Source organism: Maniola hyperantus, chromosome 8 (genome assembly GCF_902806685.2).
Source record: "Maniola hyperantus chromosome 8, iAphHyp1.2, whole genome shotgun sequence".
Classification (NCBI taxonomy): domain Eukaryota; kingdom Metazoa; phylum Arthropoda; class Insecta; order Lepidoptera; family Nymphalidae; genus Maniola; species Maniola hyperantus.
Genome location: NC_048543.1, coordinates 12927408 through 12943675, shown reverse-complemented (window position 1 = coordinate 12943675; position 16268 = coordinate 12927408). Strand labels below are relative to the sequence as shown.

Genomic DNA, 16268 nt, shown 5'->3' with positions numbered 1-16268 from the left:
CTTCAGGAAATTTATAGGGGATGCAGCAAACCGTAACAACAGTGACTTTACGTAAATTGAGTTTAGCGCTTGTTATCTTTTATTCAGGGACTAAGAGCCCGGGAGGGCCAGACCTTCGTTATTTTATAAAAGCTGAAAATTTCTATGCGTATTGTCCCCAACACGGAGGAACGATCAGCGTCTATGAAGTTTGGATCGTGGTGACTTTGGGAGATAACAGGTAACACCAACAGGTGTATCTTACGTCAAAGTATTTGGTGAAATAACTTTTTATAAATCCGAAGAAAATATTTTAAATAATACACTTTATACTTTGACGTAAGAAATTTTTCACCTTTGTTACCTGTTATCTCGGGCATAGTCGCTGATCGTTTCTCACTGTGTTGGAGACAATACGCAGATAAACTTGTGGCTTTTATAAAATAACGAAGGTCTGGCACTCCCAGGCTCTCTCTCTATCGAGTTGTACCGTAGAGTTTTATGGTAATACCCACATTGCGCTTGCAACATCGCCCGCGGATGTAAATGCTTAACGGAAAATTTAATATAGATATGATTTTTAACGACGCATCTCTAGCTGGATCTATATTTGAATACATTGTCGAACAATAATAACGTAACTGCATTATTAAAATGGGTTTGGTACGTTATCTCTTAAAACCGAGGGAAATTGCCACAGATATACATTTTGTGCGAACAGTGCGTGTTGCCAGTGATGACATATGGATCCGAGACATGGTCGCTAACTATGGGCCTCATAAGAAAGCTCAGAGTCACTCAGCGGGCGATGGAGAGAGCAATGCTTGGAGTTTCTCTACGTGATCAAATCAGAAACGAGGAGATCCGTAGGAGAACTAGAGTAACCGACATAGCTCAACGGGTTGAGAAGCTGAAGTGGCAATGGGCAGGGCGCATAGTTTGTACAACAGCTGATAGTCGTTGGGGTCCCAAGGTGCTGGAATGGCGACCTCGCACCGGAAGACGCAGCGTTGAAGACCCCCCCACTAGGTGGACGGACGACATCAGATGAGTCACAGGGAGCAGCTGCATTCATTCAGCGCAAGACCGTGGCGTGTGGAAGTCCTACAACAGACTAGCAGTGCACGTCTATCGGTTGACGAGGTTGCTTTTCATTTCAATTAAGATAAAAATCTGTCGAACAATACAAGACTACTAATACTTTTACTTATTAAGTACATACGTCAACTAATACTTTAATTTAGGTGTGAGAAAGAGAAATAATACGAGACAGGTACATTACCTAGCCTGTATTTTCTAAATAACCTGTCCACAGAGATTGTAAAACTCTAAGTAATGATGATTGGAAAAATATTGGAAGGTGGATGGCACGGTTTTATTGGTATAGTCTCGTAATGCTAAGACGGTGGCTAATCTGGGAGGTAATTCTGCCGGATGGCTGATTGGTTATCGATCCAAGATACTGGCACCTGCTTTAAGCCCGGGGTGTTTCTTTAACGAACTTTATGGGCTTGTCTTTGCTGTAATGGGAGTGTCGGAAAAAGTGCAATGCTCTTAGAGTATTGAGAAAATATCTACAGGAATGACAATGTTTATTTAGAACTAGATGATGCCCGCGACTTCATCCGCGTGGAATTAGGTTTTAAAATCCCATGGGAACTCTTTGATTTTCCGAGATAAAAAGTAGCCTATGCCTTTCCTGGTATACAAGCTATATCTGTACCGAATTTCCAAAAATCGGTTGAAGGGATGGGCCGTGAAAGGCTAGTAGACAGACAGACAGATAGGCAGACACTTTTTCGCATTTAAAATATTAGTACGGATGTAGAAGTGTACCCAGATAGTAGTAGTAGAAGTATAACCCGAGTGAACTACTTGGTATTTAACGGATATACAGTATGGTGTTAGTTAGGAAAAATGTGGGTAGGAGCTGGCTAATCTGGGGAAGTAATTCTACCGGATGGCTGATTGGTTATCGATCCAAGTAAGTAAGTAAAGTAAGTAAAATATGCTTTATTGTACACCAAAACCAAAACAATAGACATATAACAAAGATAGCATGTACAATAGGCTGGCACCTGGTGGAAGCCCAGGGTGTTTCTTTAACGAACTGTAGGTATCGGTATTGCTGTAATGGGAGAGCAAAAAGTGCAATGTTCTTCGGGCATCGATAAATAGGTAATCTATCATGGGTGCACGACACTTTATTTAGAAGTACCTACAGAGCATCTAGAATGTGTACAAGATGTAGCGCGGACGTAAAACTGACACAATGTTTTTTCTGTTAAAAAAATACCACACAAAATTTGAAAAATAATAAGAAGGTAAGTATGTGCCTATCGTAAAAAATTCAGAGTTTAATGTATAGTACATTATTATTGCGTTAGTAAAACTAATTAACGTACGCGGCCGAAATTAAACTGCCTACATCGACTTTTACAAAGAGATATCGGTGTTGTCTCTATCGTAGAGACCGACAAATCTCCACATAGATATGAGTGACAGAAACAACGCTCTACAAAGCCGAAATGTCTTTCTAAAGGTGCATTATTTTCTACCGCTTACTGTAGCTCTATCTTATACACCGGTTATAGTAGCTGTTTTCCTATTTCAGGCTCTGCCTTCATTACAAGAATAGCCTCAGCCTCCTATTTCGCCTGAACGACGCAGCGGCCATGCGTAAAGCTGTGTGCACTGTGGAGCCCTCACGGCTGATTAGCCTAAAGACGCCCGCGCATGCGTTAACGCATCAAGCTATTGTACTATGTGGATACGCTTTACGAGTCATTTGCTAATTGCCTCTTTGTATTTCTAAAAGCCTAGTACTTGAAGCAATGATAATTCAGGTTAATACGTTGGTCTCCTAGTCGGGAGGTCCAGGGTTTGATCCCGGGCCCGTATCTCAAACTTTTCGGAGTTATGTGCGTTTTAAGCAATTAAGTATAATTTGCTTTAAGGAAGGAAAACATTGCGTGGAAAATTGCATGCTTAGAGTTCTGCATAATGTTTTGAAAGGTGTATGCAGTCTGCCAATCCGGTCACCGATTTTGGAGGACCAAAGGACAGCCTTTTTATCATGCCTCGAAGGGTTCGTTAAGCGCTTAGCTTGTCAATAGTTTGTGCTGGTTAACCGAGTTAGTACCTAACTTTATTATAGGTCATCGATTTTGAAGGACCAAAGGGCGCGCCAATGTGTTTTTAAATAAAAAAGAAAATTAGCCCATGATGACTGATATTGCCCTTTCCCCTCCAACTAAGCGTTGTTAAGCTTGTACTAGGAGTAGGTACGACAATAGCGCAACGGGGGAAGGGGGGGGCGGGTTTGAACTGGTGACTTTTATGATTTCAGTCTGCTCCTCTAACCGTAGAGCTATTGAGGTTCTATGTTATGTTAAGTCGTCGTGTGTGTGAGTGTGTAAAAAAGAACTTAAAACGTAAATAACAGTAGGTACAATTTATTTAGCGAAACTTTAAAAACACTGTATTATAAGACTACACAGAACCGATAGGGCCTCGTTCACGTGACACTTCTAATACAGTAAATCCGTCGCGATATCCTTGGTATCGAACACGTGCCCCGTACACTGTACTCTGCAGCACATAATACATTTGTTACTCTCTCAAATCATATCCCCGACAATATCATCTCGTGAGTCGACGTACCATGAAATACGTCTTGAGTGACTCTGCACAAGATGCCGCCACTAAGGGTATTGAGGCCCGTGTAACACCGAAAGCGATAACATTATCGCTCAAATAGTAGCATAGACTAGTAGTGACTTGTTGCCACAACGCATATCAAATTAATTGTGCTGGATCCAAGTCAGTTACTGAATGGGTCGTAGAATTTGACCCTTGTCTTTACCCTGTGTATAAAACAAACCGATCGACGCGCGTTCCTGATATTATTATTATCATGGTTCCTTAAGCTAAAGTCGAAATCATACTCTACATCTAGCTATGACTAATGCGATTTTGGCATACTGAATAAATGAAGAATTTGGGAGAAATGTAAGCAGAAAAGCATAAGAAAGTTTTGTCAAATCACACATTTAAAAAGTAGGTTACAATAATGAAGCTTCCATCAAAAGATTCATTCAAGTACTTCAGATAAATAAAATGGCTGTCAAAATACACTTCAAGACAACTGAGGATTAAGTTTAGTAGCAGAGTAATAACAGCGGTAAAATAAATTCAAAATTTCAGCCAATTCCGTCTAATAGATTTTGCTGAGTTTTTGAAAGAGTAACAAACATACACACAAACTTTCGCCTTTATAATATTAGTGTAATTAGGATAGTTTGAACACAGGTGAATCGCTAGCTCGCGTTACTCCACCGCCCTAAGCTAACTCGTCCCCGTACGAGCTAAACTTTCCCGTTGTAATATTTTATCCCCACCCCATCTAAATCACGGGACTTCTTTTACAGTGATTTGATGATATTGCACTTTGACGAATACAAGATTTGGATGAAGGGGGAAAAAATAAAAACAAGATGGATGGCGTCGTCTCAGCGACCGGCGGCGTGCCCGAATGAGACCTCTTTAGACCTCCTTTTGTGAAAGATATTGCACACTTAGAAATATCTATGTGCTCTACTCTTCGAAGAAATAGGATTAAAGAGATGAAAGTTTCGCTATAAGTTCCTAATATAATTTATTTTTCCCCAATTCAGCAGTATTTTCAAAAAAAACTTCCATAAAAACAGAAATGTTTGCATAAATACGGATTGAGACATCAGAAAAAAATGCTCTATTCTGATCGCTTTTAGAATAGGACTAGCGACCCACCCCGGCTTCGCATGGGTGCAATGTGTATACTAATGTGGATACATGTATGCTATCGCGGACTTTTTTGTAGAACTTTATAAGAGAAACAATTTCACCGATTTCGTTTAACTTTGACCATTTAGACAGCGCACGCCTCGGAAACTCTCAAATAGAGAGGATTTTGCCGACCTAATTCACGTTATTTCAATTTCCCTAGGGATCTCTAATTTTTTGAGAATTAAACTATACCTATAAACCTTCCTCTTGAATCACTCTATCTATTGGTGAAAACCGCATTAAAATCCGTTGCGTAGTTTAAAAGATCTACGCGTTCATACATACATACAGACGCGGGAAGCGACTTTATTTTATACTATGTAGAGATACAGAATACAGATGCTGATATAATATTTCTTAGTACGCGACTGGTTGAAATGGAAATCAGGGAGGGAACGCCCCGCACACCCGCACAGCCCCCGCGCTAACCCGGTGTGGGTGAGCGCGGGTGACGTGCGTCCCCGGTGCCTCATACCCCGATTGTCATCTCAACCTATCGCGGAATATAGGTAGGTACTTTAATTTAAGTATAGAACTAAAAGTCTATCTGTTTGTTTGTTTCTTCTTTACAAGGATTTTTGTAAATTCAACCTTGGGGGTAAAATAGGGGTTTGAAATTTATGTAGTCCACGCGGACGAAGTCGCGGGCATAAGCTAGTCTAAATATATAAAAGGAAAAGGTGACTGACTGACTGCCTGACTGACTGATCTATCAACGCACAGTTCAAACTACTGGACGGATCGGGCTGAAATTGGCAGATAGCTATAGCTATGTAGGCATCCGCTAAGAAAGGATTTTTGAAAATTCGACCCCTAAGAGGTTGAAATAGGGGTTCGAAATTTGTGTAGTCCACGCGGACGAAGTCGTGGGCATAAGCTAGTAGGTATATAAGAGAGAAAGAAAGAGAGAGAGACTTTATCTCGAAAATTAACACCATGAATGAAGTGAATGCTTTTATTTTTATTTTTTTATAAAGAATATTAGCCATGTTAAACCCCTAAAGGGGAATACCCCTTTCCAACTAAGCGTCAAGCTTGTGCTAGGAGTTTCGCAAACTCAATCTTAAATGTTTAGACTTGCGCTTTTCATCAAATTACTTCCAAAGCTTTAATACCTGTCTTTACTCGACTATCATGTTTGTAATCTTTCTGAGTGAAATGGGGCATACCTAAGAACTTAATGTATGTACGTCAAACTCGCGACATGAATCACTTTATATCACGAAGATGCTTTCAAGCTGATTAAAGTAGGTTTTATACATATTATAAGGGATTATTGTAGGTAGTCTGACTTATTATGATTGTTGTAACTTTATACAATTGAAGATAATATAATTATAACTTAATTATAAAGTAAACCAGAGTGAACTAGATGTGAGGGAATCCTCGGTTTGATCCTGAATCGACGGTATGTCAAATATTAGGCTATGGTGATGTAAAATCAAAAAAAATAGGGGTACTTTAGGGCTACCTGCGTCAAATCTATATATATAAAAGGAAAAGGTGACTGACTGACTGACTGATCTATCAACGCACAGCTCAAACTACGGGACGGATTGGGCTGAAATTTGACATGCAGATACTTTTTATAACGTAGGTATCCGCTAAGAAAGGATTTTTTAAAAATTCAACCCCTAAGGGGGTGAAATAGGGGTTTGAAATTTCTTGTAGTCCACGCGGACGAAGTCGCGAGCATAAGCTAGTGTACTATAATTTGACTCCTGCCAGTGACATCGAAGACTCGACGTTTTCATAGAAGATCCCTCTGTCGTGGACTGTGGTAAAACTTCGAAAATACATATTAAGTATATTAGTTTTCACCCACCTGTCAGTTCCACCTGTTAAAATCTTGTACTCCTGCATCTCCATGTCTCCCAAATACTGCGAAAAATCTGAAATAACAAACACAAATTACTTACTAATCACGATTTCTCGATGGTTGTTTATCTCTATGGGCTAACGTTTCGGTCTGATTTACAGATCAAAACGAAATAATTTAATTATTTTTCTTTTCTCTCTCTTTTCTTTTAAATCTATTTTATTCTGTGATTTTATTTTTATTTCTAGACTTATTATATGTTTGCAATGATGATATTCATTATTATTATAACTTAATATTTTCGTTTGTAGGAATTGATATGGGTGAAAATAGCGAACTGTCACCCATATCATGCTATCTTGAGAATATCATAGTTTACCAATTTGATTCCTCAACAGTAACAACCGATCGATTTATTTCCAATTTTAAACCTCCCCGCTCATCTTTTAACATTTCAAAAGGCAAAGTATTCGTGTGCAATGATTTACGCTTCCTTTCTATTTCCCCTGTCACGTCGACTTCAAATGACAGATCTCGGGAGGACTGCGAAAGATTTTAGGGTTCCAGGGGTGATTCCGTTTTTATTTTGTAGGTACGCTCTTTGCAAGGGAATTCTCACTTTAGGTTTACGAGTGCGGGCCGTGATGTGCATTTTGCGCAGATTGTCTTTTGGTCTGCCGTTGATTGATATGTAGATTTTTACCCGATTACAAAAGGGTCTTTTTTAAAAAAATCTTTAAATGAACTGCGTAAATGTAGAGAACTAAACCTACCTAATTTACATTTACAGTACGCTGCCGAAAGTAATGTACATCGACATTTAGAAGGAGGTAGTAGATTTGTAGAGCGTTGTCCCTGTCATTGAGACCGACAAAACGTCTTATAGCTATGAGTGACAGAGACAACGCTTTACAAAGCCGAAATGTTATTCTAAAGGCTGATGTACATTACTTTCAGACGCGTACTATACCATTTTGTGAATTGTTTGGTTTGAATAACATAGACCATAATAAATGTAGGTATACCTACTAATATTACAAAGAGTCAAAAGTTTGTGTAGGAGGTAATCTCTGGAACCAATGATCAGATTGTGATAATTCTTTCACTGGTAGATAGCTACATTATCCTTGAGTGCTATAAATGTTATCACGCGGACAAAGCCGAGGGCAATAGCTAGTATTTTCAATAAAGCAACACTGATTTGACTTCAAAAGCTTTTTTACTTCAAAGTGTAGGTACGAAATACTTATAAAAATAGCTTTACGATTTTTTTATAAAAATAATTATAGCAGATGCCTTGTACCTTAGAGAAAAATAACACTTTCAAGACAAACAACAAAAAATATTCTCCTTACATTTCAGTCAATCAACGTTGAATTTGTGAAATAACATTTTCTCACGTAATGGCTTTGAATAATTCGGAAGTTCAAAATTAGATGATAAAGTGTCACAAAAATAATCTGATAAGAGCTTTGATAAATTTCATTAGGTCATAGAGCTCGCTGACTCCAATAAAAGTTCTAATACTGAATTCGAAAACGGTAAAAAGTCCTCCGTCTTCTTTTTATAACCGAAAATATTGCGACTGTAAAAAGTAACGTCACGAAAACCGTGTCCGTTTTCTAAAGGGCCCTATACACTATCTTACATTTAGGTACGTTTTCTTCTGATTCAACAATTGTGCAGATTGAACGTATTCTTGAACGTGTGTAGGGGCCCCTAGAATCTTTGCACATGACGGGGCCCCAAGATGCAGGATGTAACACCCAACTAAAATTATCTGAATCAAACGTGACATAGTAATGGCTTACGGACGTCAAGTGTTCTTGAATATAGAAAATTGTTATTTGGGCGATTTGAACATTAACACTGTGTTAATAAGGACGTATGATTTACAATGCAACTTTAAATAAGTAGTTATGTATTTTTTTAGGTATGCTATGTTATATATGCTTTACAAAATATGGTTTAAACGCCACTTTTTAAGTCAGATTGATATTATGTGACTGCGTATTTATTGACAAAGTGGCTTGCTTAGCTAAGCTTGTACTTACATGTTCACGAGAAGGCCTTGGAGCCTCTAGTATGGAAGTTGTTATTAGTACAATACTATAATCGCAATTATTGGAGGTGGAAGTCATGATATTCTCATGAAATGAGAGTCAAACAATTTGGAAGTGATTGCAATCAGAACATTGCAGCTGTCAAATTTTAGTGACACGCGTTCAGTTTACGGAACTATTGAAACATTACAACGCGCGTTACCTGCGCGCAAAAAAGTTTCGTGTAAATGGGCTCTTACAACAAAATGAAAAAGAAGGCAATCGCTTCGAGCATAATTGAAAAAGATGGCGTCATCTGTCTTTGGTGTTTCATAATTTTCAGGTAAACAGTATTTATCTCTTTCATTTATATTAAGGGGGGTGAAGTGGGGAGTGGGGAGGCGTTAATGAATGGGACAGATTTTGCATAATTAAAAAGGGGTGCTCTAGATTATTTATTTCGATGAGTAATGGTTGCGCATCACCGACTCTGTCTTGTCATTGTAATTATTTTGATTTGAAATTTGAAAAGGTGGCGAGTGGTGAAATGGAAAATTTACCCTTTTTAAGTGATTCTAGATTTGTACTAAGACTACTTAAAATATTATTGGTATAAATAAATAACCCAAGACCATGTTCTTAACTCTAAGTGTCTTTCTCCAAACTCTTGCGAGTTTTGAAATAGTTGATTCGACTTCCAAATAAAGTCTGAACTACCCCCATTCACTTCTTACTAGTTAGTACATATAATACGTAGGTATATACGTAAGTCAGTAATATACTTAATAAGTTTTTTTTTTAAATAGATATAGCGAGCAAACGACCAGGCGGGTCACCTGATGTTAAGTGATTACCGCCGCCCATGAACATTTGCAGCACCAGAGGAGCCGCCGATGCGTTTGCCGGCCTTTTAGGAATTTGTTGGTCCGCCCCTTGAATAACCCCATGTTATGTTATAATCTAGTATGAACACCGCCGATGGGAGTTGGTTCCACAGTTTGCACGTGCGTGGAAAGAAGTTTAAAATAAAAATATTAATATAAAAGGAAAAGCTAACTGACTGACCTAGCAACGCACAGCTCACCCTAGTGGCTGGGCAAGCAGATAAATATTATGACGTAGACGTCCGCTTAGACAGGATTTTTGAAAATTCAACCCCTAAGGGGTAAAACAGGGGTTTGAAATTTGCGTAGTCCACGCAGACAAAGTCGCGCTAGTAAAAAAAATACTAAATACGTCCCTGGAGAATAAGTCAATTTTGTAATAGTTGATTCGATTTCTAAATGATAGTTTACGCGGTAATCAAGTTAACCCGTTCACTGCTAGTCAGATGTCAGTATACATTGTCATAAACTAAATTCAGCATAAAAGTTTGAAGCCGCTGGATCCAGGCGGCGCAAGACCATGGCGTGTGAAAGTCCCTACAAGAGACCTATGTCCAAGAGTGGACGTCTATTGGTTGATGATGATGATGATGAAAAGTTTAAAATAAGATTGTCCCTGAATAGATTGGCAATTTTATAACAGGTAGCTGATTCGATTTCCAAATTATAGTTCACGTATTATAAATTCAACACTCATTCACTGGCAGTTTGCAGAATATTATGTCAATAATTCATTTTATTATAAGTGATTTATTTCAAAAGGTATTATTATCCCTGGAGAATTCGTCAATTTTGTAATAGTTGATTCGATTTCCAAATGATAGTTCACGCGATTATCAATTCAACCCGTTCACTGCTAGTTAGATGTCAATATTCATTTAGCGAGCGGGTACAGTGGCGCGTGATTTGCCGCTCACTGCCCGCCGAAGGCGCCGTGATTCGAATAGCAAATCGCACCGAACACCGCCAAGGGGTATATCAGACCGCTTGGGAAAACATTTTGCTATTAACAATTTAATTCGCGTTAGGGTTACAATAATTATTTGTACGATGAACATGGTAGTGGAGGTTAGGCGCCTACTTAAGTCGACCGAAGATAAAGTTCTTAGGGTGCTTCTACACTTAAGCGGATCAGAATGATTAAAAGTATACAGCACGCGACTTCGTCCGCGTGGAATTAGGTTTTTAAAAATCCCGTGGGAATTTGATTTTCCGGGATAAAACGTAGCCTATGTCACTCTCCAGGTCTTTATTTATACCCATGCAAAAATCAGGTCAATCCAATGCACCTTTGCGACGTGATTGAAGGACAAACCAATAACCCAACAAGACAAACACACTTTCGCGTTTATAATAAGGGTACTGATTGATCAGTCGTATTTCGTCTGTGGATAGACATGCAACTGATAAAATGAGACCAAGAGTGTAGTGATAAGCCAAAGTTAGTCACAGCAAAGTTCATTCAAATTAACTTCTGAACTACGATGCATAATATATGGAGCCGAGCTTTTTAAATAACTACTTAAACTTAGCATAAAGTATTTTGATAAAAAGTTGAGGTTTTCGAGGTACTAAGTAGGTTTGTTTTTATTCAAAACATAAAATTTCGGATTCGGTTGTCGTCACGCTGTGCAGACGTTATCGTTACTTTGCCATCAACGTACAATTTATTAAGAGGCGAATTTCATTATAAATTTTTAAGGCGTGTGAAAGCACAAGTGGGTATTTTAGGGGACAAAGTTTTCGGGGGAAATTTGCAAAGTTTAGCCAGTTTTCCTTTTCTTAGCACCTTCGCACGTGCGAGGGACGGGAAAAGTTAAATCGACAAAAATAAACATAATCGTAAAATGTGACCTAAACCTTTTCGCGAACTTTTTGGGAAACTCGGTTTGGACTTTGCTTTTAGTGTAAATATCGAAGCAAAAACTTTTTGTACACGCTTGAAATTTTCCACATGTGACTGGATTGTAATTTATTTTATTTAATGCAAATCCGCTCCGAAATTGTGAGGAAACCTGACTCAGAGTTTGCCACTAAGTTTTCAAAGGTGTGTGAAATCTGCCAACCTGGACTTGAACAGCGTGGTGGACTGTAGCTTTTCATTCTAAAAAGCTTTGTGCTCAGTAATGGGCTGGCGATTGGTTAAGATAACGATGTGATGATGACCCGCCTCGGCTCGTGAAATATCTTTAAATTATTTCTTAGCAGGAATCATTGTTTAGCGTTACCCCTATTTCACCCCCTTAGAGGTTGAATTTTCAAGAAAACCCTTTCTTAGTGGATGCCTACGTCACAATAGTTATCTGCATGCCAAATTATAGCCCGATCCATTCAGTAGTTTGAGCTGTGCGTTGAAAGATCAGTCAGTCATTTTTTCGTTTTATATATTTAGATTACATGAAAAAATATTTTTTTTTTTTTTTTTTTTTTTTAATAGATATAGCGAGCAAGCGAGCAGGCGGGTCACCTGATGTTAAGTGATTACCGCCGCCCATGAACATTTGCAGCACCAGAGAAGCCGCCGATGCGTTGCCGGCCTTTTAGGAATTTGTTGGTCCGCCCCTTGAATAACCCCATGTTATAATCTAGTGGGAACACCGCCGATGGGAGTTGGTTCCACAGTTATAATATGTAAAGTCACTCACTGTACCTATCTATTTAAATGATTTATAATTTTGCAAAACGATCATCTGTTTTAGTAATTAATCCCCTTTCTTTGAGACACAAAACAAATCAAATCAATCGATATTTTAATATGTTTAGAACACCGCAATTTTTTTAAGTTAGGTAGGTACCCAATAGAATGTAAGTGACCGGCCTGACGGCATACGAATGCTTATATTCTCACCATGTTCTAGGTTAGAACATAGGAACCTAGAATTTTAGCCCGACAAATGGCCGGTCATGTCATTCAGTCATCAAAACAATACATCATTAGTTATTTTTAAAAGTGATCATTTATAACAGATCAATTCGATTTTTAGAGGATCAAATAATATTTTCCCCTACTTTACCTATTCTGTAACGACACATTCGAGCATGCTTCATAACATAGCGACTTGTACCTAGAATGTATGAGGGTAATTATTTTTTTAAAGGAAATTTATTTATTAAGAATAATACATTATTATCATTCAATTTTTCAGCAAATAAAACATTTTAATAATATTTTATCAACTAAAACAGAAGAAGCCGCTTATTCAAACTACTTATTAAAACAAAATGAAGTAAAGAAACACGTAATTCGATGTAAAGGAAAATAAACTTTAATACAAAAGATAAATTAACATGTTCATTTCCATTCTAAATAATATCTGTCCACGGCTATATAGTCAAAACCGCGGCGCGTGCGCGAACGGACTCCCTTGAAAAAGGACCCCGTATGGGTTCGAAACTAGTCGGGCTAACGTCGACTAAACACGTGAGTATAGCTGTGGACAGATATTATTTAGAATGTTCATATAGCATATTTTTTCATACAGATAACGAAAAATATTCCATCAAAGGATTTCAAGATTAGAAAGAAAAAAGATTATTCGCAAACAAAATCTTTTCCTATATCCATCTTTGAAATCAAAATAGTAGCGTTTTTTCCTGCATCGATAAATGCGAACTCTTGCTTTGAAGGACGTGAGCTTGCTAGGCAGACTTTTATATTCGAACTCTTTGACATGTTATTAATATACAAAAATATTACTTTATCTGTATTTCTCTCTCTTTCTAATTTAAGTCGGATATAGTCCGTACAAAATGAGTTTTCACGCGCCATTTAAACTCTATATGTGTCAACTGTTATGTCAAAAGTACGGTTCACCTTTAAAATATAGACTAAAATTGTACTTTTGACATGATACTTGACAAACAAGATCTATGTTTAAGGGCGTTTGTGCACTCATCCGTGAATTTACGGATCCATATAAAAATTACGAATCGAATGTACGTATTTATATGACGGCCACTTCGAAGAATCACGGATACGAATCGAATACGGATGAGAGCACAAACGCCCTAACAGTGAATGTCTATCGGTTCACAGTGATGATGACGATGATGATGAAATAACAACCACTAATAATTTATTTTTGAAACCCAACTTTTATGTTTTGTAATTCGTTTATCAAAAGATATGTACTGAAGCATTGTCATATTTTTCAGATTACCTAATGAAAAAATATCCGTTATAATCTCGATTCTCGCTACATACTTATTTATATCCTTTTAATATATCTAAAAGTACAAAGGATCGACACATTGATATAAGAAACCCAAAGATAGACAGTCGTCTTAAATATCGCCCTTTAAAGTCTAGTACGTAACCATATTCTCTTGTCTACTATACAATGTTCTGACCTCCGAATAAGAGGCGGACGTCCTAACCTACTAGGCTATTATAACTATATAATAATAAGTATATACCCACTCCTAAATTTAAACAAGCTTTTCAGTAAAATTAACATCTGTGGCGTAAGTGTATTTCATACAGAAATAAATATTCAACACGCCTTGTCATTTTCAGAAACTTTCATTAGTCTGTGTAGTGCATATCTAGATTTTTAATTTGATATAACATCTATACCTCAGAGTTATATTATATAATGTACACATACCGAAGGACATGGTGAGTTCAAGTAAAAAGGTTGACCAATCCTTTATCGGCAAATTCCAATATCGAACGTATAGAAACCGCTCCTAAAGGGAGCGCGCCTATTCATGCCATTGCTGGTACAGTCGCATTGACAATCTTAATACTTAAATATTAGAACTCGGATGATGCCTATGTCTTAAATATATAAAAGGAAAAGGTGAATGACTGACTGACTGACTGACTGGCTGACTGACTGACTGATCTATCAACGCACAGCTCAAACTAGATCTGTACGGATCGGGCTGAAATTTTGCATGCAGATGGCTATTATGACGTAGGCATGCGCTAAGAAAGGATTTTTGAGAGGGTGAAATAGGGGTTTGAAATTTGTAAAGTCTACGCGGACGAAGTTACGAGCATAAGCTAGTCAAATATAAATGATTTATTAGGAATTATTAAATAGAGGATCTTTCAGATTTCCACGTCCGCTGTTAGCTTTAAGTTTGATGACCATTTTGAATTATCGATCTAACTAAAAAAGTACGTCAAATTACGTCTATCGACATCATATTTGTGTATTTTATACAAACTCCCATACTAAGGTTTGAAGTTTGACAAAAAGTTGCTTATCTCTAGTTATAGTTGTCAAAACTAGTCATCAGCTTGCTCTATTTCTGTAAATAAAAGTAATCTGAATACTATCTTTATATATTCCTTTATTTTAGGCTTTTAGCGTTCCGCATTTCTCACCTTCACAGGATCACTTCGTTCTCTGTCGGTCAAACCTATAGGGTACTTGCCGCTGACCTAATATCATGAAATTTGGCAGGTAGCAATGTTTTATAGCACTAGTAAAGGTAAAAACCCGAAAACTGTGAATTTGAGTTTACATCACAAAAAAGTATTTTCTTGTACCATGGTAAAGAGGTTGATCAATCCTTAAAAGGTTGACCTTACTAGTAGGAGTTTGATTCGCACTTCACTGGTTTTTTTATTATTAATTCCAACGCCTTTTGAGCAAATGATATTGTAAGCAATTAAAATATAACTTGCTTTAACGGTGTACAAGTCATAAAAACTAATACATCATACACTTTTGAATTAATAATAATAAATTATGAAAACCATTTATAATGGTTCTAGTAAAGGAAAACATGTACTTAAACTAAATAATTCTCTGATAGGTATAGACATTATCAAAGACGTATTGATTTACTCGCCCTAGGCGTTTCAGGCTAGGGTGCGCTGTCAATATGTTTCCCGAATGGGGCTGAGCACTATTGTTTGTATTTTAGTACCTCATATCCCTTCGGCTATCTGATGCCTGAGATGAAATTACGTGTTGCTTTGATGTGGTTTGTTTGTTTTTTACCCTTTTGTAATTCAATGGAGCGTGTAAATTTAATTGATAAAACGTACCTACGAGTAATTTTGAAGGTTTTAAGAAAAAAATCCAATACACGTTGTGACTGCCCGTAAATGGAGTTACATAATAAGATCTATAGAAAATAAGGAATAATAAATGCAATTTAAGTGTGTAATTCTGTGGACGGTTCCGTAACAAATAAAATGAAAATTAATGCGTGAATAGATTTACCTTTTTAAATTTATAAATAATAAGACAAACTAACAGACTGACTTATAATTTAATTTTACATAGTTTAATGTACTTCTATAAAGTGTCCTATAGAAAGCATTTTGAAATTTTTTAACGCATTGACTAAAAAACTTAAATTCACGTGGTCACGGAAAAAAGTTATTTTTCTAAATTATTTGGTTCTGAAAGTAATACAAATTGGTGATTACGCATTTGAATCGAGAATATAAGATTCCATATAAATGCATTTCAAAAGTAATTCTACTTATTAGGCGATTATAAAAAGCTGCCATAAATATAACTTTGAATCGTGATAAAATTATGAATATTAAAAATGATGTACATTTTTGGACTCGAGTATACCTTTTGCCGAGAATTCTAACGTATATAATAATATGACCCATGACACAGTGAAAACTAAAAGGTCTGTGTGGGTTTTGTAGTATCGGAATAAAAATAATTCGATGAAATATTTTAAAGAACAAACGACGGGGAAAATCTCAAAATATTTAGGTCAGTTTTAGGGTTCCGTACG

The 16268-nt window shown here is 37.1% G+C and overlaps 1 protein-coding gene across 5 annotated transcripts in view; it reads right to left on the bottom strand.

Moving 5' to 3' along the window:
• The window catches only part of LOC117984500 (CUGBP Elav-like family member 1), a 462287-nt gene that overhangs the window by 393679 nt on the left and 52340 nt on the right, over window positions 1-16268 (bottom strand). For all 5 annotated transcript variants that reach the window (XM_069500135.1, XM_034971131.2, XM_069500137.1 and 2 more), the window contains one exon: window positions 6632-6698. In XM_069500135.1, the coding sequence (XP_069356236.1) occupies window positions 6632-6675 (44 nt within the window). In that variant the 5' untranslated portion in view covers window positions 6676-6698. The remainder of the gene's footprint in view (window positions 1-6631; window positions 6699-16268) is intronic.